The sequence below is a fragment of the Heliangelus exortis genome, chromosome 1 (assembly GCF_036169615.1).
Source record: "Heliangelus exortis chromosome 1, bHelExo1.hap1, whole genome shotgun sequence".
NCBI classification, from domain to species: Eukaryota; Metazoa; Chordata; class Aves; order Apodiformes; family Trochilidae; genus Heliangelus; species Heliangelus exortis.
The window spans coordinates 159,692,238-159,715,380 of record NC_092422.1 but is presented as its reverse complement, the minus strand read 5'-3'; the positions used below and the strand labels follow the sequence as shown (position 1 = coordinate 159,715,380).

General features: G+C 43.7%; 1 protein-coding gene across 1 annotated transcript; it reads left to right on the top strand.

The window, feature by feature from the left end:
- Nucleotides 1-4,335: 4,335 nt before the first annotated feature.
- GPR19 (G protein-coupled receptor 19) lies at nucleotides 4,336-15,940 on the top strand. Its single transcript, XM_071748197.1, has 3 exons — nucleotides 4,336-4,421; nucleotides 4,761-4,977; nucleotides 14,542-15,940. The coding sequence occupies exon 3, from the start codon at nucleotides 14,577-14,579 to the stop codon at nucleotides 15,804-15,806; it is 1,230 nt and encodes a 409-aa protein (XP_071604298.1). The 5' UTR covers nucleotides 4,336-4,421; nucleotides 4,761-4,977; nucleotides 14,542-14,576; the 3' UTR covers nucleotides 15,807-15,940.
- The last annotated feature ends 7,203 nt before the right edge of the window (nucleotides 15,941-23,143 follow it).

Below are 23,143 nucleotides of genomic sequence, written 5' to 3'. Positions count from 1 at the left end.
GGTTAACACTGTGGGAAACCAATCCTGCCTATTGATAGGCATGTTAAGCTTACAGTGGGGATACTAAGGACAGTGCTGGAAGCATACAGTGATCCAGGCTTTCTTATCTGAAGGTGGACAGATAAAAGCAATTCATGGATTTGGGGTTAGGTGAAAGTTGTTTTAGTCTGGTTTGGTTTAAGGCAAGCTGACATCACTAGTTCTAGTCTGTGCAAGGCCTCAAAACCAAGCTGTGGTTCTCTGACTCTACGTATCTACAACAGATCATTTCCATCTCCTCTTTTCCACTAACTTCCCCCCCCAAAAAACCCCACTCACTGCTCTGCAGTGGGGAAGTAAAAGATCTTTTTGTTGGTGTTCTACTAAGTTGAAGGTATGTACCTGAGCAATCCAAAAAAGATCTCCCATTCAGTCATGTTAAATCAGAGGTGTGTATCAGATTAAAATGATAAATGATATTTGTTTCCCTTTCCAGTGGAGTATGCAGGCTTCCTGTGCTTGCCATAGCATCCTTTACAGCTCTCTCCCTTGCTTAGGATTCCCTGACTGCATTGACAGAAATCCTTTCTGTCCTGATCCAGCTGACTTGACTTTGACATCACCACATGATTGGAAGCTGTCTCTGAGTAAGAGGCACAGGATCAGTGTCTCCAGAGAACTGAGTTCCTCTTTAAAGCAGGTACAGGTCTTACTGCTGCTTCTGAATAAATGATTCAGCAGTAGCCCTCCCCACATTTCACACACAGGCATTAATTTAAGGGTGTAGATGTGGCAGCCACAGACAGAGAAATCTGACCCATCCCAGCTGCACTCCATGCACGTAGGTCACATGAAGTGTCATATGTTAGAACGCCTAATACAGTCCATTAACTTCAAGGGGCAGTGGATACAACTTTGCAGGCTATGCTTGTGGAGGAGACAAAGAAAACCAGTTCATATTAAGCTTTAACTAAAGAGAAACCTAGACATGCCCCCACTTTTCTGAACAAAAATAAGCATGAGTCATATTTCCTCTGGGCAACATACTATTTCCCACACCAAGCAGAGATAAGATGTCCTCAGATCTTGTTATCCCAGAATTTCACTTTCCCTTCATGAGTTTGTGCTCAGGGGCCATACAGGGATCTCAACACAGCTAAGAAAAGCTATGGATTTAGCTTAGCTATGGAACATTTCTCACTACTCTCTAAACCACTCTTGGGATTTAAACAGGTGAAAACAACAGATGCAACAAAATAAAACAGACAAAAAAACCCCAACTTTTGATGAGCTACCCTTTAGGGGCACAATTCATACCAAACCTAAAAGTCCTGAGACATACAAAGTCACCAGTCCATCCCTCACATAAAACCAGGCTGAAAAGTTAGTAGAGAACATGGAGTCATTCATACCCTGGCCTGACTTAGAGTCATAGAATAAATTTGTTTGGAAAAGGTCTTTAAGATCATTGAGTCCCATCGCTGACCAGCACTGACAAGTCTATCACTAAACCATGTCTCTAAGCACCACATCTACATTTCTTCTCTCAACACCCCGAGCCAAGTTCAGCCCTGGAACAACCAGTGGAAACCTTTAGCTGGTAACTGGTTGGGCTTTGCCATGTGGTTTCAATGGAGTCACCTGAACTGGATCCACTGCTCCTGGGCAAAATTTGGCCCAGAGAAGTTAAATAATGTACCCCAAGCAGCATGCCTGAGGCATCCACAAAGGCAGGAATTTAAGACTCACTTTTTCTTTTGCAACCCCAGTGCTGCTTTCAGCCACCCGTGGCTGGTGACCCTTGTGTGCTGAACTCCAAGGCCTGGTCCTGCTGAATGAAATGCCAAGGCTCAGGAGGAATCAGCTTTTGGCCCCATGCATAAATCACAACTGCTTTCCATGGCCTTACCCTGCAAACACTGACCATATGCAGCACTTGGAGCACACAGTGGTTTCAATACACAAAAGGCACGACACGCCATACATTTTCATTGCTGCTCATTTTCTCACATCTGTTTGTATGATCACTAAAGCAAACTTTCTAGCACTGAGTGCACAGAATACCCTTTTGTACCCAGTCAGGTGTCAGCTGGGGGACCTGACATATCTCTCCAGGTTTGTTGCCAGATTCGTTGACAGGAATAGAAGCTTCCTTAATGTGGCAGATATCACAAAATGGATCTGATATTTACTTCCAGTTTTGGCCCAACAAATGCATAATTCAAAAAAGATTAATACTGAGTCAAAATTACTTTGCCCTGCAAACAGTTCCAAAATAATCAGAAGCAACCGTAGCTCTAGCAACAACTTGTGTCATTCAGGACAAACTCAAGAAACCACTTAGATCTTATCACAAAAACAAGACTCCAAATAATAAGAACAGCTGGTGTTTCAGTGTCTCTGGACATACCAAATGAGGTGTACATCCTCACCCTTCTGCCAGTTTTTCAACACCAAACAAATGTACCTGGATTTTAGAAAGGTTTGGTTAACTCAGCAGCAACTACAGTAAACAATGAATGCTGAGCTCATGAGAAACTATTGTCACTACGTATTTCAAGCCTAGATCCTTATGTCTATGTGACAAGAAAGAGAAAGTGAGCCCCCAAAACAACTGTCAGGTTCTTATGCCTTCAAGAACATTAAGCATTTGCCATTGTCAAAGACTGCATCCCTAAACAGAGTGTGAGTCAGGCCAGGGGTTTCCATGTGTCTGTGCAATAATCCATCAACACAGGTGTCACCTTCCTTCACCCTCCTTCACTGTCAGTGAAACCAAGTGGGAAAGAAGGTAAAAATCAAGATTCTCTTTCTCTGACACTGATAATCACAGGGGGGAAACAGTAAAAAAAGAAACTTGCTGGAAAAAAGCAGCCCAGTTTGAATTACGGAGTGTGAAATACCTGAAAATGAAGCTGCTGTACAGTCTATCTGCCATTACTACTGCCATTCTTTAACTGAGCAAGTTTATATGGTAGATGTATTAGGAAAGACACCCTCCTATCCTAAGCTTTATAAAATCATTGGCTTGGTTATAAAGATGCCTTTTGCTGAATCTCAGTACAATACTTTCCCCTAGAGTTCTGCCAGCCTCCAACTGTTCTGAGCTCAGGTGATTTTCTGAATGTCATGTGGCTTATTGGTTTAGGACACTGTGATCTATTTAGCACTTTTTAAGACATCTGTTCACTCTCCCCTCAAAGCCACATGAAATACTGCACTCACAACATCCTTTGGCAAGCATCCCCATAGAGCTACACCCGTGCTTTGAGGATACCCCACCCCCCCTTCTCCTTGTTCTGAACCAAGTTTCTTCATCTGATGCCCCCTTCCAAGTTCTTCTATTGGAAGCTGAACAGACAGTCCCTCTTCACACTCTCCATGTCATGGACTCTACCAAATGTGCCTACACTTTACCTATTTCTAACCAGGCAAGACAGCCCTTGTCTGCTTAAACCATGCTTTGTATGGAAGCTGTTCCATATTTTTGGACTTGATTCCCAGCATACCTGATCCATTATGTGAAATGTAGATTAAAAATATAAAACCATACTGCAGTAATTTCTTGGAAAAAAAACCAAACAAAACCAACCCACTGTTAATTTCAGTTTTCTTCCTTGAAAGTAGCTTTCAATAGGGACCTGTACTTTTCCTCCACTGCCTTAAAGGCATCTAGTAAAAAAACCATAAAAAGGTACTTGGGGTTCTCCATTGAAAATTGAGGGAAAACAAAAGAAAATGCCCAGACTTTAAGTCAGCCTTTGTTGGTTCTGCTCACCCATACACCTAATGAAAAATCCTGAAATAACAGAAATCCACACACCAAATTTTTTTCCTAGTTAGTTCACAGGCAGAAAGTTCGTCAGGACTAAAATGGTACATTCCTCCCTTAAACTTCAAGTGTAATAAAATGTATGAAGCCATTGTACTGCTGTGGGATAAATGTTTGTGAGAGACTGCTCACCATGATTTTGAGACAGTTGTTATTACTCTGACTTGCTTAATAAAGTGTATGTGGCAGAGAAGGTAAGGAAATTGTGTCAGTGTCATTACCCATCAAATAAAAAAATAAGATGCTCGACGGAGTGACCAGAGAGTCTCTTCTTTTCTTAACCTGTTCCAGCACCTACATGCGAATTAAAAAAAAAAGAACAGGAAAAAAAAAAAAAAAAAAAAAAAAAAAAAAAAGAACAAAAATTCCCATAGGAAGCTAATTAAATATTCCCTCCATCTCCTCCTCCTTATTCATTCCCTCCGTTTCTTTCAATTGGCAGGGTCCCATGGCGACCATCCTGGAAGAAAAGCATCCTTCTTCAGCAAGCCGCCCCTCGCCATGGCAACCAGGACGTCAGAGCCGGCAGCCAAACCCCGCGGCAGGCCGAGGGGCGGCACTGCCCCCCGGGGCTGCCCTCCCCCTCACCCCCCCGGGGGGCGGGATGGAGGTGGGGTGAGGGTTCGCCCCTTCACGGGGGGACATCGGGGGGGGGAGGGAAATCCCGGTGCCCGCCCCCTCGGGGCTCCGGCGCTGCGGGGCGCGGGTGGGCTGTGGGCTGCGGGCTGCTGTCCGTGGTGCTGATCGGCCCGAGGGAGCGGTACGGGCACCCCGCAGGACCGGGGTTGGGGGGGGGGGAGGAGGAGGAGGGAGAGAGGAGGGCCCGGGGAGATGGGGTCCTGGGGAGGGACAGCCACATGATCCGCATCCCACATGACACTGAAGGAAAGCGGTGGCAGCAGCCAGCCCCGCAAAACGTCATTTTTATCCTTTTTTTCCGCCGTCAAAGAAGAGGGGTAAAATACCCCATCATCCCCCCCCCCCGCCGCCGCCGCCGCCACCGCCACCGCGGCCAGGTTTACAAACATCCGGACAGAGGCAGCTCCAGGTGTCAATTTACTCCGTGGTTTCCAGTATGATTGGCACCTTCCCAGGGGTGCCTTCACCTGGGATTACAAACAGAGACAGGAGGAGATCGGCGCCGCTGGGATTATGCTTTGGAACAGGTATGTGGATGGATAGGTGCTGTGCTGAACAGTCCTGTGGGTTAAGGAGGTTATTCTCATTGCAGAGACAAGCAGGAGCATCTTTTCCAGTAATTTATCTTCTGTGTATTTGCTTAAGTGCATTTAAGATCCTCGGGTTTTAGTAAAGAGGACTCATTCCTCAAGAGCCAATGCTCTCTGGGGCTTGAATTTTAGATTCTTCTGAAAGCAGAGGTGTGTAGAACTGCTGCAAAAAAACTAGCTGTATTTCCTGCACAGATATACATTGTCAGTCTAAACTCATTATTTTTAAATTATGCCACCTATTTGTCTTAAAACAGTCCCTTGTCATCATCAGTTTGATGAAAGCAGAAAATTACTTTTACTGAAATGGAGCTCACAAATCTGACCATCAGGTTTTTTCCTCCCCAGATACATTCAAAGAGCTTCTTCCTTCCTTTTGTTATTGCACGAAAACAGATGCTTTTGTATTTTTCTGTCATTTATTTGAAATCATCTTTTCTGAAAGCACTGCCTCCCTTTTTTTCTGCGTGGGTGTCTGGATGCAGCTACTTAGGGAAACACCACAGGCAAAGTAATCTTTGCTTGTCTGTAGCCAGCAGAGGCAAGAAGGCTATTCTGTTTTTGCTAATTCAGGCACATATTCTCTAAGAATGCACAGAAATATTTTTCTTTTATCCAGCTGGTTTCCAGTATGTCAAACACCATGTTTGCTCCACAGAGTAATGGAGAAGTAAAACTGCCTTGTGCTCTCACCTTGTGTGAGGTGGGATTCATAGTCAGTTCTTTCTGGCAAAGATTTCCCAATGTGGTTCTTCAAGATTTTTTGTTAAAGCCACTGTTAATCACTTAAACAAGTGGCTTGGTTTGCAGAAAAATTGGATGCCAACCCTGAGGCATCCTTAAAAGACGGTTTTTATTTGAGTGTATAAATACGGATTTTTGGAAGCTTGATTTATGATTTTATTTTAAATACCCTGGTCTCAGATGAGACAGTAAGGGAAGGGATTTCAATACCTTAGACACATTTGGGAAACTCTGCTCCTTAGCTTAAAGTAGAGCTTGCAGACTTTTACTCCCCCGCAGTTCTGTGCAGCCTCTGTTTGCAAAGCTGTGCAGTGAAATTCCTCCATCTGGGTCACACCATAGATTCTCCATTTCATTTTCCTCCGCAGCCCCACCAGGCATCCTCCCTCAGGTGTTTAACAATTTAGAGAGCAATTTCAATCTGACAATGCAGAATAATCCCCTAACATCCTCCAGTAGAGTCTGCCACCCCTCCCCACCACAAACACAGTTTTACCAGCACCAAAACATGACGCAGAGCTTGTGGTTTTGGGATTTCTCCATTCCCAGCAGCTTCCATCATTCCCTAGACTTGTCCTCTGACAGAAAACCAACACAGTTCTCACAACTGGCACCCTGCTCAAGAAGACCTCACCGGTTCAGGGGTTATCAGCAAACCAGCATCTTGCCTCAGTGACTTCTCCTGGCCTGCTTTTGTCACCCGTGAACCCAGTTCAGCTGAGACATCCCTTCCAATACTGATCTCTGCATTGGGCATTTTTAACCTATCTATGGGCTTTGTATGTCCTTCAGCCCTCCCAGCTTCTCCAGCAAGATTAGTATAGGAACACTAGAAATGCTATCACTAATGGCCATACCCTTAGAGAGAGGCCTGTGGGAATGTTGTCCTACTACTTATTCAGGTCTTCTCTTCTTATTCCTATCAGGTAAGTCCTTCTGGAGGTATCTTCCAGTCCCCGGTGACTCTATGCCTGGTATAATTATTACCCACCAGTGCCACCCCACTCTGTCTCTGAGTCTGGCACAGATGACCTCTCCAGGTCACTGATCCTAGGTCCACATTACTGAAAAGTGTCAAGAGCCATGCAACAGGCATGCTCATTTCCCAGCACAGAAATCCTGTTACCATATCATCTTCTTGGGCACTGAGAAAGCAGTTGTTACAAGATTTATCATCAAAAATTAATTTCTATACAACTTTCTCATGCAGAAGAAACAAAAAAAGAAAAAAACCAAACAAAAGCAAACCTAACATTCTCCTAGGAAGAGAACTTGTGATCAGTGCTAGTAAGAGGGTGAGCTAAGAAACTGAGTCCTCACTGAAGCTACTGGCACATTTTCTCTGTGGGGGAGAGGACACTCATCAGGGAGAAGGTGAGAATTTCCAAGAGATGGGCAGACAAGTCAGCCAAGCATGAGATTCACCACACCTTATCTGTCAACACCCACCATAGCAAACCAACCCTGGTAAGCACTGCATTCCTCATATCAAGAAGAGCATTTGGTGTTGTGGGCAGGGCCTGGTGTTGCCAAAAATTAATGTAACTGTGTGGGAGAGAGCATCTATATTTTTTACCTCTGACTCAGGAAAGGGTCCAGCCCAGCCACATGTCCAAGGACAGACAGACTCAGTCCCCACTAAGGAAGGCAAGCTGCCTGAAAAGCTACATTTTGAGCATTTTGAGCTTCTCCACACTCTTCTTGGTCAACTTCAGTAGGTGGAACCTATTTTGAACGCAGAGTTGGAAATTAGGTCAGCCTCTCATCTCCTTGCTCCCGGTTTTTCATGCCCCCACAGTCACACTGGGCACAGATCTGGGTTCTGCCATCATTTTTAGATCAGTGCTAATCTAGAGTTTTCCCTACGAGTCATAGCAGTAGGAGGATAGATGAAAGCTCTGAAACACTTAAAACTCTGTGGTTCTTTCCTTTGGGGAAGAAGAGTGACACCATAGCAGGAGACCCCTGTGTACCTGTTTGTGAGCAGTCTGCTGTACTCATTTTGCTCATGATGTAGTAGCCAGAGCACTGTGCCATGTGTGCTTCCCATGATTAGCCAGACCAGGTCATGGGCAAAAGCAAAGGGGAAAGATGGAAGAATCAGGCTGTCAAAGTCATGGCAAACCCAACAGTTTGTTGAGCACATCTCAGGCCTTTGTAAGGAAGGCTGTGTCCTCCCTTTGCCTTATGGATGACCCTGTCCCACAGCCACTGGAATGTTAATTTCACACTGTAGGTGACCCTGCCCACCTCTTCAGAAAGGTCAACCTCTTTACAGATCTGAGGGATGAAAAAACTCTGTGTGTGCATTGCCCCAGTTGAAGAGAGTTACACCTCTTCCCTCACTCATCAGATGCTGATGAGGTAAGGGTGTCTAACCAGGTAGTAGTGAGCATAAATATGGCTCAGATTTTACCACTATCTCTCCTGGAACCAGAGCATGACAGTGGACTCTGTAGTTACTCCAAAGGCTTCTTCCACTGCCAACAGAGAATAAACACACTCTTACAGCTCAGATGTGTGTGTAAACTACTGGGTCTCAGCAGGTCACTTTGGGTTAACAGACCTACAGTAGCTGCCAACAAGTCAGTTTTAACTCACAGTAAATACATGAGAAAAATTCATTGACTCCAGATGCAGGACAAAGCCATTGATCTCAGAACCTCACCATAATTAACTTCAAGAGATGGTAGCACCTCTTAAGGACACTCAACCAATATGCAGCAACTTGTGACTTACCTATGGATTTGAACCCTGAATGCTGACTAAAATCATGCCCCATGAATTTGCCCTGGACCAAGCCTCAGACCCAGTGGTACAGGTCTGCAGTCAGAGTAGTTACTCCTGGTGTGAGATGACAGACCCAGAAGCAATAGGTGGGCCCCGTTCTTTTCTGGTTAATTATTGCATGGCTAAGAACTTAGTAAGCTCAGTTAAAAGGATAAAGCTGAAAAAGGATTCTTCCTCAGGCAACCAGTTTAAGAAATAGAAATCAGCCCTTATCCCAGCAAGTGTTGCAGCATTACATCCTTGTGCTCAGCTTTAATACTTTGTTAAAATAGTCAGGAAAGAAGCAACAAAAGTCAATGGCAAAGAGGCTGTCTAGATGCCCTTATTTTCCTCAAGCATACAGCAGAAAAATCTTGCTTAAACTCATGCTCATGCAGTAGTTGAGTATAACATATATTCTTTAGACGTGCTGAAAATTAAGGACATTTCCTTCCTGTATCTGATTCCATCCATATTTCCTGTTCTCATGACCTCACCCCACATTACAGTCTAGGCTCCCAGATGCTGATACAAGATGCAAGAAACTTTAATGTCTTACAACATCAGTACAGCTCGGAAGCTTTTACTGTACATTGAGCTGAGACCTCACCAGCACTGAAAACTTCAGACACAAACCAGCCTGCCCACACTTACAGTTATGTCATCTTTAGCTACCCAAGCTGAGAAACAGGAGTCTCCATCAGCTGGGTAGAGCCTGGAGGGAGGGGGGTGAGCAGCAGCGTATGAGATATGGGTATGGATCTCACCAGTTTTATTGCATTCAAAACATTTTCTTCTCCTGCTAAAAGAGGGGCAGATGTTTTCCATCCCCGTGCACCAGAATGCAGAGAGTGAGGAAGAACACACTTCATCTCAAGTGACTTTCAAGCTTTGCTCAGAAGCGCTGCCTGGAGAATAGAAGAGCCTTCGAAAGAGGAGCAGGGCAAAGAGCTGAGCATTTTTATGAGCACTAGAACAGAGAAAAGAACTGGCAGCAAATCTGTGTGCTTACAAAAGCATCTGCATTCCTCCACTGGAAGCAGAAACACTAAATGGCCTCAGTATGTACACAGTCATCTCTGCATAGCAAGAAACAGATAGAAGATAAAAGGCTCTGTGCTCTTGTATAAAAAGATTATTGCATTGAGGCAATGCACGCACAGGGCAGTTAATCTGAATGTAGGCAGGGATGAATGTCACCTTCTAGCATTTTACACCCAGACAAAATCCTCCCCATTCTGATTCAATTTCCTCCCACTTCTAACGTTGATCAAACTCTGTTAGATGAAATATTCCTCTTCCAGTCTGGCAGTTATTCCCAAAATATTCTTCAGGGAGCTTCAGAGAGTCTATGGAGCAAATGACCAGCTTAAAGCTTTAGAAGTAATTTGCTGAGCCAGATCTTTCCTGGTGTTTTGCAGCTATGATGTAGAGAGGTAAAATATGTTGAATAAAAAACCAAACCCTGCTAGTGCTAAATTAAGTAATGTACAATGAACTGTTTCTTTAGCTATCTTTTTAATCCTGGAAAACAGTGATTGGGAAATAAAATGTTTATACTTTTGATTAAACATTTAAAAAGCCTTTCATAGCATTCATTAAGTTTTCCTCTTCTAATTTGCAATGGAGACTACATTTCTAGACAGGACAGTAAACATGCAAACACGTAGTAACTGTGCTACATGGGCTTGATGAAACAGCAAAGTAGACATGGCAGTGATTTTATGAAATTTTTGTGGTGCAAATACTTCTCCTCTAAGTGGCAGATGAGTTTGAGACAATTAGCAAGAATATGTTTCCTTTGCTACCAGTCCAATGGGACAACCCTGAAACTGGATTGTTTGGGCTTTCAAACTGCAGATAGAGTTCCACAGAACAAGAACTGTGGCATTAGGAAATCCCTCTTTGATTTTAATGAGTTGTATTTCACATCCTCCTCCTTTTTTTTTTCCCCCCCAAGAAAATGCACAAGATTTAGGGTCTTAAACAGAAATATAGGAAGTCCTTATACCAGTTTTAAAGGACTCACACTCTAAAATGCTTGAAAGAAAAAGAGTTTTAGCACTGCTGCAGCCATTCAAACTCACACTTACTAGAAAGTATCCTTTTCCTCAGCTCAGTTTATAGGTTTAAATAAAACATATAGGTTTAAATAAAAAAGCAAAGAAAAGCATTTTTTGTCAAATAAAAATGTAAAAAAGGCCTCACATACTGCATAGGTAATTTTTACTTTTGGGGTTTGTAATACCTGCTTATTGACCTGCAAGGCAGAAGGACACTAAAGAGCTCATCGTTGCTTTCTTATGAATCTGCTATTTGCAAGCTGAACAGTTCACTAATGCTTAAATCAGATTTCACTAAATGATGCAGCAAACAGGGGAATGGGAACTAGAGATACATAATGGAGCAAGATAAAGACTCTCTAGTTATTTGCATCTCAGACCCACAGAGAGCAGTACATACACTGAGCTTTTTTTCATGCTTATGTTGCCAATAGGAGAATAATTCACAATGCAGAAGTTTAAGTCTCCATTATTTAAAAACAGACTCACCCACAGAAGAAAACAATATGCTGGGCTATAGACACTAAGGTTCTTTGTGCTAGATCAAGGTATGATTCTAATCTTAATGCCACCTAGGAAAAATAGGATTTAATAAACATCCCTTAGTATAAATGATAGTCAGCATCTGGTCCATCAGAAGGAAAATTTATCTACAATTAGGAACGCAGTAGTCTCAAAGCACATGGATTAATCAGCATTTACTTTAAAATAAACAAACAAACAAACAAATAAATAAACCAGCACAACCCCATGCTAAGAGTAGTGAAAGTCCCTATTATTGCACTTATATTTTCACCTGAACCTTGTGGGCAGTTCAGTGTGCTGAATGATTTTGAATCTTTCCAAGGAAGGAAGAATCACAAAATGCAGTATTATTTGCACCTCTGTTTGGTGCTACTTCTCACAGTGAGGAAACCACCACCACCACTCCAGTCACCTAACCAATTGCTCCAGCTCTCAATGGCAGGACATGGTCTCTGGTGAAGAGAGGCACAGGGGAAGGCTTCTTCTGTTCAGGTGTTTCATGCTCTGTTAGCAAAACTCTAACACAAGGCTGCTGGATCCATCCCTTGCCATTCTCCTTCCTCTGTAGGCAGCCACCAGTTAGCTCTCCATTTAAATGACATTTAAGTGCCATTTAAATGCTACAGCCCTGGGACTATCTCTGGGTTTACCCACCTGCATGTCTCACGTCTGAACAGACACAGGCAGCAGATTTGGGTCACCAGGAAAAATATCACAAGAACAGTATTAGCCATTCTAACTTATTATCTGACTTCCATTACTCTTCAATATTAGTCAAGAAATTTCACCTGGTTATTCTTCTACGAATTTTAATATGTTCAGCTGGCTAGTTTTAAAAGGTACATACTTCTGCATGGCAATAAAGGGAAATTAAGGGAGAAAATTTGTCCATAATGTTCTTTTCTATCTGGTTAATAGGCTCCACAAGTATTATGTTATTACAGATAATTCTAACATGTCATTTAGCAAGGTGTGCTGTCAGTGTGTCCTGCCACTGTGCCAGAGACAGCAGCCCAAATACCCTGCAGACATCTGATGACAGCAGAGTATCTCCAGGGGAGCAGATCCACCAGATGGAGGGTGGGGTGAGCAAGCAGGCTGCTTGAGAAACCTGGAATTATCTGCCAGGCAAGGCTGCTGAGAAAATTATGAGGAAAGACAAGAATGAAGAGAAAGCAAAGGCCAGGCTTTTGGAAGAAGACAGAACAAGGGGCAGGGTATCACTCTGCAGAACCAAATGCAGGCATTTGCAGGCAGCTGGCACTTTGGCCACCACAACACCTACTTCTAGGTCTCACTACTGATATCTCCAGGAGGGTGCCATGCAAAATTACTCATTTATCATGCCCCACTGAAAAAAAAAATCAAAACCAACAAAACCAAATAAATCAAAAACAAACAAAAAAAAAACAGCTGTTCCAAAAAAACATCTCCCTACTGATGTCTCCGGGAGGGTGCCATGCAAAATTCCTTCTTTATAATACCCCACAGAAAAGAAAAAAAAAAAAAACAACACCAAAAAACCAGCTGTTCCTAGTCTCAAACTGCTTCAGCCGTGAGTCCAACTTCACCTGAGTTGTGTTTTCAGCTCCCAGACACTACCTGGTGGTGAAAGGTGCTGAATGAGGCCACCTGCTTCGGGAGTAGTGCTGGTGACTCAGGCACTGCCCCACTTTCTGATGATGCAGAGTCAGCTGCTGGGCATGGCTGAAGGAGTGGAGCAGAGGCACAGCAAGGTCCTGTGGCAGCCCAGCTGTGGTTACACAGGGTGGCTGTGTCTGAGGAGCTCTGCCATGGTGGTCTTGAACACACTCTGCTTTTTCAAGTGTGCTTGAAATTTATGCCTGTGCTGTGCAGCTGAATGTGCACCAAGCCTGTTCATGAGAAGCACACAATGTTATATTAAGCACAACTAAAAATGAAGATGGGGTTTAGAAAGCTAGAGGGGGGGGAAAAAAATCCATAACAAGCAATTCATATATCTTAGCCTCTTGTACATCTGGCTAGTTTTTTTTGTGTTGTGAGGTGCAGAACAGAGCAAGGAGCAAGATCCCAAATTCATCCAGTGGCTTTGCACTTTCAGGCTCAACTCTGAGTAGGCAAACAAGGAGAAAAGTAATCAGTGGCAGATGCAAAGGTACAGTAGGCAGGGCAAAAAGGCATCAGCAAAACACTGAAGAAAAAAAAAAACTCAGGAAGCAAAACTGGGAATTTGGATCACTGGAAAGCTGAGGAGGACGGTGGTGGATTTTTTAAATTTATCCATCTGGCTTCTGGGATGAATGTTTGATCTTCTGGTAATTAACTAAATCCTGATTTATCTCTCAAAGTGTCAACTCAGTGTCAACTCAAGTGCTCAACTCTGGAGTTAAGAATTCACACACAGAGAAAAAGACTTTCTATTTTGAATGAGTAAGGGACTTGGCATGTCAGTGCCATGGCTGAAAGGACACCTTTTGGAGCATCAGCCTCCAGCAAGGGCATTTGTATATGCATAAGCATAAATAATTAGTATTTTTCCATTTTATTCCAGTGATAGGCTAGAACAGACCCAACCACCTCCTTAAAAACTCCTGAAACCAGGATGTTAGAGCTATCATTCTCCTAATTGTAGCTAACACTCTCCAGGTCAACCAAAACCACTTCACACCCTCCAAAGGCAAGGAAAGTAGGAGGAATAAGTGACCCCATGGCTTAACTGCAAGCCTCTGGGTCTGCTCAGAACCAAAAGGGAAATATATCACAGTTTGGAAAGTAGAACATTACCAGATGAAGGTTATAAGGCCATTACCAGGGTATGCAGAGAAGCAGTTAGGAAATCAAAAGCTCAGCTTTAGATAAATCTGGCCAGAGACGTAAAAAACTTCAAGAAAGGGGTCTTCACCTATATTAGCAGCAAGCAGAGACAGAGGAATAATATTGGCCTACTATTAGACAGGAGAGGTGAAATAGTCACCAACAATGCTGGAAAGGCTGAGGTATTTGACACTTTTTTCACATCTGTTTTTATCACTGCTGTCAGGTCCCAGGACCAGAAGTTCAAGTCAAAGCAGACACTGATCTGCTGTCAGTGAGGGAAGAGTTGGGGTATCAACAGGAGCCTGACCCCTACAAATCGATGGGTTCAGATGACATCCCCCCAGGGTGCTGAGAAAGCTGGTGATGTCCCTGTGAAGGAGCTCTCCATACTCTCTGAAAAGTTGTGGAGATCGGGAGACGTCCCTGAAGACTGGAGGAAGGCTGATGTCACCCCCATCTCTAAGAAGGTTTCCAAATCTACTACTTTAAGGAGTACCTATATTACTTCAAAACATATTTCAGGTTTATCTTTTGTTGGTTCAGGTAGATTTTTTCACACCTACTTGTTAAAGGTAACCTTTTCTCTCCTCTCTTTACACAGCCTGAGCACAAGAGGTAGCTGTGTTTGCCCACAGCATGGATAACAGCAGCAGTCCTTTTCTTCCCCCTACCTTATTGATCCTGCTGCAGAACAAGAGCTACCCTGAAACCTCCATCCCTCCTGCTGCCTACAAGATCACAGAGTCACCCGCAGGACCCAGCTCGAGCAGGAACCAGACTGTCTTGCAGTATGAACTGAGGCCGAGGGAAATTGCAGCAGCCAGCATGGTCTTGGGAGTCTTGTGGCTGGTTTCTGTCTTTGGGAACTCCCTGGTCTGCTTAGTGATCCACAGGAGCAGGAGGACACAATCCACCACCAACTATTTTGTGGTCTCCATGGCTTGTGCAGACCTTCTCAGCAGTGTGGCAAGCACGCCCTTTGTGCTGCTCCAGTTCACCTGGGGCAGGTGGGTGCTGGGGAGTGGGGTGTGCAAGCTGGTAAGATACATCCAGTACCTCACCCCTGGAGTCCAGATATATGTGCTCCTCTCTATAAGTGTGGATCGATTCTACACTATCATCTACCCACTGAGTTTCAAAGTGTCCAGGGAGAAAGCCAAGAAAATGATTCTGGCCTCCTGGCTATTTGACGCTGTATTTGCATCACCAGTTTTCTTATTCTATGGCTCCAACACTGATGACCACTGCAACTTTTTTCTCCCCAGTTCTTGGGAAGGAGCTTCCTACGGTATCATCCTGCTCTTGGTGGTGTTTTTGATCCCATATATCCTCATTATCTTCTTCTACCAGAAGGTCATCAAGTACATTTGGAGAATAGGTGCTGATGGCAGGACCGTCAGGAGGACAATGAATACTGTCCCAAGAGCAAAGGTGAAAACCATCAAGATGTTCTTAATGTTAAACTCATTATTTCTCCTCTCCTGGCTCCCTTTTTATGTGGTGCAGCTGTGGCACCCAGAGGAAACAGACTACAGAAAGAGCTCCTTGGTTTTCCTGGCCATCACCTGGATCTCTTTCAGTTCTTCAGCCTCTAAGCCAACCCTCTACTCCTTGTATAATGCCAACTTCAGAAGAGGAATGAAAGAAACTTTTTGCATGTCTGCCATGAAATGCTACAGAAGCAATGCATATACTATTACCACCAGTTCCAGGATAGCAAAAAAAAATCACGTTGGGATCGTAGAAATCACAGCTCCAGCCAAAACTATCACCAAAGATTCCATCTACGATGCTTTTAACAGAGAAGCAAAGGAAAAAAAGCTTGCCTGGCCTATTCAGTCCAATCCCCCAAACACATTTGTCTAATTGGCTACATTGCTTTGAAAACTTATTATGAACCCCCTGAACCAGGAGTTTTCACTGCGTTTTGAACCAATGTATATTTAAATTTTTTTAACACAACTTTTAGGGAATTAAAAAAAAAATATTTTATTAAATGCGTTGGTTTTGATGTGTCCAGTCTACTTCCTTTCAGCTGCATTCTGCTTTGTGGAACTAATATACATGGGAGTGAAAATGGGCACCCACACACTGACCCTGACCTTCAGTTCTGCCAGCATGGGGTGTGAGGCTGTGAGGCAGGGGCAGATGGTGGGAGGGGTTGGGCTGATAGGGCAGCTGGGCCAGGCCTACATCCCAGATGAACAAGGGGGCAAACACCTGTACTTTTGGGGCATGTACACATTGACCCCACTAGTTTGAGGTGTTTCTTCTGGAGGCAAATCGAGGTTGCTCCACCAGGGATGTAGCTCTACTCCTAGCATGAGGATGATTTGGACCTTTGTAGGTCCCAGAAGCTCTATTGCTGTGCCAGCTCAGAAATTCAGAGGTCTATACTTCCTGAAACAGCCTTTTTTTTTTTCTTTTTTTTTTTTTCCAGTTATCAACCACATTACTAAGAACTGGACTGAGTCCGTGTGTAGAATATTGATTTTTTTTTCCTTAATTCTCATAGTATTGGCCAGAAATACAGAAGCATGCCCTCAGAAAACACAGATAACTGTTTATCCACCAAATGAGGTCAGCACTAGCATCCAGTTGGTGAATTCCCCTCACTCTTCTCCCATAAGCCATGGAATGTCCTACCTAGTCTGCTGCATCCCTCACCAGGAAGTTCTCCATTTTTTTCTTCTAACATTGACAGGAGAGTCCTGCAGGGTTCAGAGCAGAGGTCCAATCATCCCAGTATCTTATTGTTGGCCATAGACACCAAGGAGAGTTGGAGGATACAGCACAGGAAGCAGGGAAGATGCAGAGAGGTCTCCTGACACCTCTTTCTAGCCACCCGCAGTCACTTCACAGGGCAGTTGCCAAAAAATGGTGCCATTCAGTAAATCCAGAGCATGTCCAGAATGAGCTTAGGCACCAAGTCTCAAAGACGGGAGAAGGATCCCCACCCTGCTTGCTCAGGCCCCATCTGAGCAGATTTCAGGAGAATTTTGCCTGAGAATCAAGTATTTGAACTCTTTTCTGTTGTGAATCTCAAGCACTTTCCACTTATTCTCTATTTTCTACTCAGCTAGCTCTGACAAAGCCAGTAAATGGTGAATACTTGATCCCCACCCACTCTCTCTGTGCCAGTATTCAGTTTGTAAACCTCTATCATGTATTCTCTCAGTTATTTCTTTTCTGTACTGAAGAGCCTCATCCTACTCAGTCATTTTTTGCACAGACCAGGCTGTCCTTGGAGCACCTGAATTTAGCAGCCAGGGCCGAGCATCCTCAAGTCCAGACTACCAGCAGTCATTTCATACCCATGTCATCCTCAGAGTGGTGTGGACATTTCCATCCCAGGCACTAAACCAGGCAGTAGAAGTCAGCTGTCCCTCCACATACCAGTATTTTGAAATCTCAAGCTCCCTACTCTATGTTTGAAAGAGAGACCCTCAACCACAGCCTCCTCAGGGAAGGATTCTCTTTTCCCTCTGCTTTCAAAGCAGCTGTGGCACAGCTGGGCTCCTGTTTGTCCCTGAAAGGCCTGAAAGTGCTGCAGGAATGAAAGTTAATAGAAAAAGAGCAGCAAGTAGCACGGGGTGTATTAAACATGGTTGAGTGTCTCCCTTTCCTGTCAGCAGAGAGCAGAAGCACACATGGTGAAGGGAGCCCCAAGCTGACATCCTCTGCAGGGACTCTTATGCCAGCAATGTGGGTGGGGAAACTCCTTCGTTGAGAAATATTCCTGCATACATGGTAAAAAAACTTCCTTCCTCCTCTTCTACTACATGAAGCACAGTTGTGAGAACCCTTGCTGACTGCAAGAACACTTCCAGTCTGCGTTTCACAAATTCAGAAATCCCCGTTAAATCAGGATCTGATATTTCTCATCAGAGACGTAAGCAAAAATTTCCATGAACTATGAGAGAGGACCTTGAAAACAAGAGAAGACCGGTATTTTGGTTGTTTTTCCCTGAAATATCATTATATACTTACTTTTTCTTTGTCACTTAATTACCTCAGATCTAGGTTAAGCAGATCAGGTCAACTTTATAGCATTGTTTTTAACAGTGGGTTGTGAGGCAGAATCCAAGCAGTTGCTCTTTTGGACAATAGTTTTATTAAAGACATGGGAATGAACTGAATGAGCCCCAAGGCTGCAGAGGACCATAGGGTGATGGTTACCCATGTCCTGCAAGGCCTGAATCCAGAAGGACCCAGAACACCTATCCCTTAAAGTTTATCAGAAAGGAGCAAGTGCCAGAGCATGAGGCAGCCTTGGTACCTGGGCATCAGGACATAAGAGTCACTGTCCTGTTTGGTGCTGTCACTGTAAGAGGAGCTGAAGACAAGACTGTGCTACAGCAGTGCTGAAGATGAAAAATATTTGACAGCTTGACAGTGGAAATTGAAGCTTCTCCACGTTTAGATTTGACTTCAGAAAGCAGTAAGGAAGTGGATGAAGACTGGTAAGGGCTGACAGATAGAGGAGAAATCTTTTCCAGTCCTCCCATCATTTTAGGACAGGTGATGGATGGGTTTGATAGCACCAACCACCAGGTACCTCCTGACCTACCAAGGCCTCAGAGGTGCTAGGGACTCAGGAGGAAGATCCTGGGTTATCTAAGTAAGAAATGGGAAAAGCTGCAGGATTTGCCTGATCAATATTAAGTAAACCTCTGTGCACAACCTCACAGCTCCTCACTGCCAGCAGATTGTTTCAGTGATAGACCTAATGAACAACAGAGTTAATGAGGGGTGAGAAAACTTTAGGATTAATCCAAACAATACTACTCAGCTAAAGGCACCTTGAAGAAACACATTTTATTGTGGGAAGAGCCAGTGACTGCTCCTGGAGCTTCACACAGCTCTCCAGACACTCCTGTACCCCAGAAAGGTTGGTTGGGTGCCCAGGGTGACAACCACTGCTCCTACATAGGGACACACACAGGGCTGTGAGCACACGTGTAAGCAAGGAGGAAATGAACCTGCAGACAAGGGCTGAAGCTGGCAGAAGTCATTAAGGCAGGTTTGTCACTGAGCAAACAAAAACTCCCCATTCACAAACATATCTCAACCCCATCTGCAAAGGAGCAATTCTGGGAGAGAAGACTCTGGGATCTCTAGACCATCCACCCCTCAGTGTTTTCTGTGTAAGAAAATGACACAGTGCCAACCACTAAACAATTTTTTTTTCCACTAAGTGGACACCCATTAACTGAAAATTCCATTGTTGCTGTTTCCTTTTAGTATTAAGTGGCTTGCACTTGGGAATCACTGTTACAAATCATCAAACTGTGTCCTGCCCTTTTAATTTCAGCAGAAAAGTTGAATTTTTGGTCAGACATATTTTTAAAATTTCCAGTTGGGTGGAGGAGGGTAGTGAGAAGCAGAGATGCACACTGCCTGAACCCATTTTCCAGCCAGCCTCTCGGAGGTGACAGCAAGATGGCCATCACCATAATTGGACTTAAGAGTTTCCATATGCCCAGCTAAGAATCCCCTGAGCTTTCCCAGTCTCCTCAGCTCAACCAGTTTGACTCCAGAATTAATCGACATTGATTTAGGAGTTGGTTTTCCAAGGTGTTGAATGCACACCATCGATTTTAGTAGAAATTCTGAGTGCTCAGCCATTCTCAATATCAGATCCTTCCTGTTTAAAAGAACAAAAAGCAGACTTGAAGTTTATTAAAGCCAGATCCATATACTCAAAGGGTTATTAGCCCCTTAAGTACCTCTGTAAGTCAATATGTCTTTATTAGTTGGCTCTTTTCAACCTTGCAAGTGTTGTGGAATAGGCCATTATAAATTACATAAGCTTTATTTGAACTGGCTTCTAGTAAAACATAACACACCTACTGGAAGATTGTTATATAAATGTCACTTTCTGGTGAGCAGGCTGAACTAAAACACAGATTTATTCTACACAACTGCTAACTGAAAGAAGAATTTGTACACGTTTTTGCATGAAACCGGTGTCTGGATGAAACTCAGAAGTGGCAGAGGCAGCAAGAATTCCTTTCTGACAACATCTCATTTTAGAACAGTTTTTGATTTGGTCCTACATTAAGAAGGAAAAAAAAAATTACATCACAAAATAATATACTGTGTCCTCATCGCATGCCTGCCTAGACACTAGATTTTTTCACTACCTGTTAAGTAAGAAGGAGACAGTTTTGCCTGGATGTTTGGGGAGAAAGGACAGATCAAGAACTTCTGGGGTTTTTTGAGGCTGTGTAGAATTAGGCAGCAGAGGCCACACACAGATGGATATAATTATCCATTTTCTTTCCAAAGGCAATACAGCACTTCTCTTCAGCCCCGGAGATTTACCATCTCCACTGCTAGATGTACTCAGCAGAGTCCTCTCCATATTGATCCAAATACAGGAAGGAAAACGATTAAGTGATAAGATTTCACATTATGTACCAGGTAGCTGTAAATGCACTGGGGCCAGCCCTGAGTTTCTCATTAACTTCCAGCACGCCCGGGATCTGATCTGCTCTCAGGTGTTCTGCAGACTCTGAAAAAGCTCTTGCCATGTTATTGGTTTTGATTATTATTCCATCCTGACTTCCTCAGGATGAAGTCTTAAGGGTTTGTTAGGTTTCTTCTTCTTTAAGGAGAGGGATGTTTGGGATGCAGCCCTTGACCCTCGTAGCAGGAGCTGAGCTACCAGCCCCGGTCTATGGCAGAAAGCACTGAGTTTTTTAGCTAAATCATCATAATCTTAGGACAGCAGCAGAAACCACCACTTCAGCACAGGCCAGAAAAGAGCCAGGTAAACATATAAAGAGATATTCCATAATGCTTCAATGGAGGGTGATACGGCAAAGGGTGGCCCTGCACAATTTGCTTGTGAACCTACATCCCCACCAGAAAGCTCCAGTCCTGGGTGCAATGACAGACACAGCCTTCCCACCACCACCCCACACGGCTGTTCCAACACCCCCAGGCAGGGACTGCCACACAAAATCCCAAGACTATTACTGGCCAGCTTCTGAAAGCCAAACAATGCTTTTGATGGCCAAGTTACCCAGTTGTCTTCAGTGACAGTTTCCCACTTATTAATCTTGTCAACTGCTGTGAGAAATTCCTATCAAGGTGACAAAGCACTTGGTGGTTTTGTCTTCAAGGCGAAAAATAATCATCTCTTTCCTCCACTAAAAATATATATATACCCATACTAATAAATACTTAAAATAAGTTTATTACATTTCACATCTTTAATATCATCATGGAAGTTTTGCTTGATAAAGGAGGAGCATCTTTGATTGGAAACAACCCTTTTGATGGTTTACCAAAGCCCTGCACAGATCTAGAGCAGTGTGAGAGTGTGCAGGATGCACTTGTTACAGTGGCTTTTGCAGTATGAGCAGAGCATGCCCAGAATGTATGATACCACCAACCTCACATGGTTCCAGCTCACACTGCACATATGCAGAAGGAAATCCAGTGCAACCACATCATTAGCTCACAGAAAGCTTCCTGGGAGGTGGTGGCTTTCTTCAGCCTTCCCAGTTTAATTCCTGCCCGGTGAAGGGTGATGCAATGATCTGTACAGAGAAAAACTCCCTGCAGAGGCCAACCATCCACCTACCACACTAATCTAGAAATAAAAGTGTTCCTGACCCTTCACAGAGCCCTCACCATAACTTGTTCCTTACATCCATTTTTTTCCCCCTACACACAGAATTAATAGATGTTCTCTATTAATCCCCTTTCTCTTGCTTAAAGAGAAAGGAGAATAAAAGAGAGAGACTTACAGGTTAGAAACTAAAATACACAGCTTCAATGAAACTGTAACGATTGAAAAACTATTAAATGTATACAAATACACACAAAAGACATATCATGTTCTTCCCCACATCCCCCAGTAACGTTCATGTCACCACTGAGGCTGCAGGGCAGCCCTGGAAAAGACCCAGGCTAGGATCTTGGAGTCAGCAGCAGATAGGAGCTGGATGCAGGATAACACAGCTTCAGGAGGGCATGGATCAGGATTAAAGGCAGATGAATGGATGGAATCCTTCCAGGATGCCAGCCATGGGAGAAATAAAAAACATCTTGAACCTTGTGATCCCTCAAATTTGTACTGAGTATGATGCATATGGGATGGATGAAAAACTCTGTGATCAACTGTCTGGTCCACTTCTCCCAAAATGAGGGTTGCAGGTGTGACCCCTTTACTCCCTGTCTCTTTCCAGAGCATGAGATGTTCCTCAGAACCAAGCAGTGTCCTTGGCCCTGCACACCAGTCTCTAGCTGTAACTATAAACATCGAGTGTTACCAGTCCTGGAAGCAGAGACTGACCAAGAAACTTGCTGTTTATTTCAGCAAGTGCAGCTACTTAGAAGAGACTTAGCTGAAAGCAGAATTACAAGAAAGAAAATCAGTTCTATCCTGTCCCAAACCAAGACGAGGCTACAGCTGGTGATTGTATTTCTGACAGCCCAATGCCAAGCTGTATTAATAGGAGGCACGTTTGTTTTGTTTATATGACTTATGTCATGCAAAGAGAAAAAATGCAGTGTGAATGCAAGCAATCACACGAGGCCATTCATCATTCTGCCTACGTTTCTCTGTTAATACATCCACAGAATTGCAACAGTGCTCATTCTGTGAGAGAGAAGTTCATGGCAGAGGGATTAATACAGACAACCTTTATCATCATTCTCCAGCTGTCAGTCAGCCTTTTTTATCTGCCAGCATGTGTAGACAATATCAGGTCCATTAACAATGCCACTCCTTAGTGGCACTGGACTGAAATGGTGACAACATGAAGCAGCTACTGCAAAAAGACACAAGATTACGTAAATGCAGAAAGCTGAATTAGTTAATTGGCTGTTTCTCAAACACCCGCAGCAATTCTCTTTGGTTCCATTAGCGTTTTAGTAATTAAAAAGCCAATTGCTACTTTATTTTGGAAGGCAAGGAAACCTAAGAATAAAGTCATGAGAAATGCAGCCTGCTGAAGCAAGAGTGGTAGCACTGTTCTCATCAATAGGTCCCTGAAGTAGAAGTGAGCTACCACCTTGTGAAGAAGGCTCACAGAACACTTGTCACGATACTCTTAGCTGATCATAAACCTAAGCAATACCTCCTTTTCCTTTCTCAAAGATCCCAGACAGGATTTGAGGTATCAATGGAAAACTATTTTGTTTTTACTTTGATGGGACCTCTTCTGGCTGATGTTCATGAGATAAAG

Excerpts from the sequence above, each read along its gene's own strand:
- GPR19 (XM_071748197.1), top strand. The coding sequence starts at position 14,577 with ATGGATAACAGCAGCAGTCCTTTTCTTCCCCCTACCTTATTGATCCTG.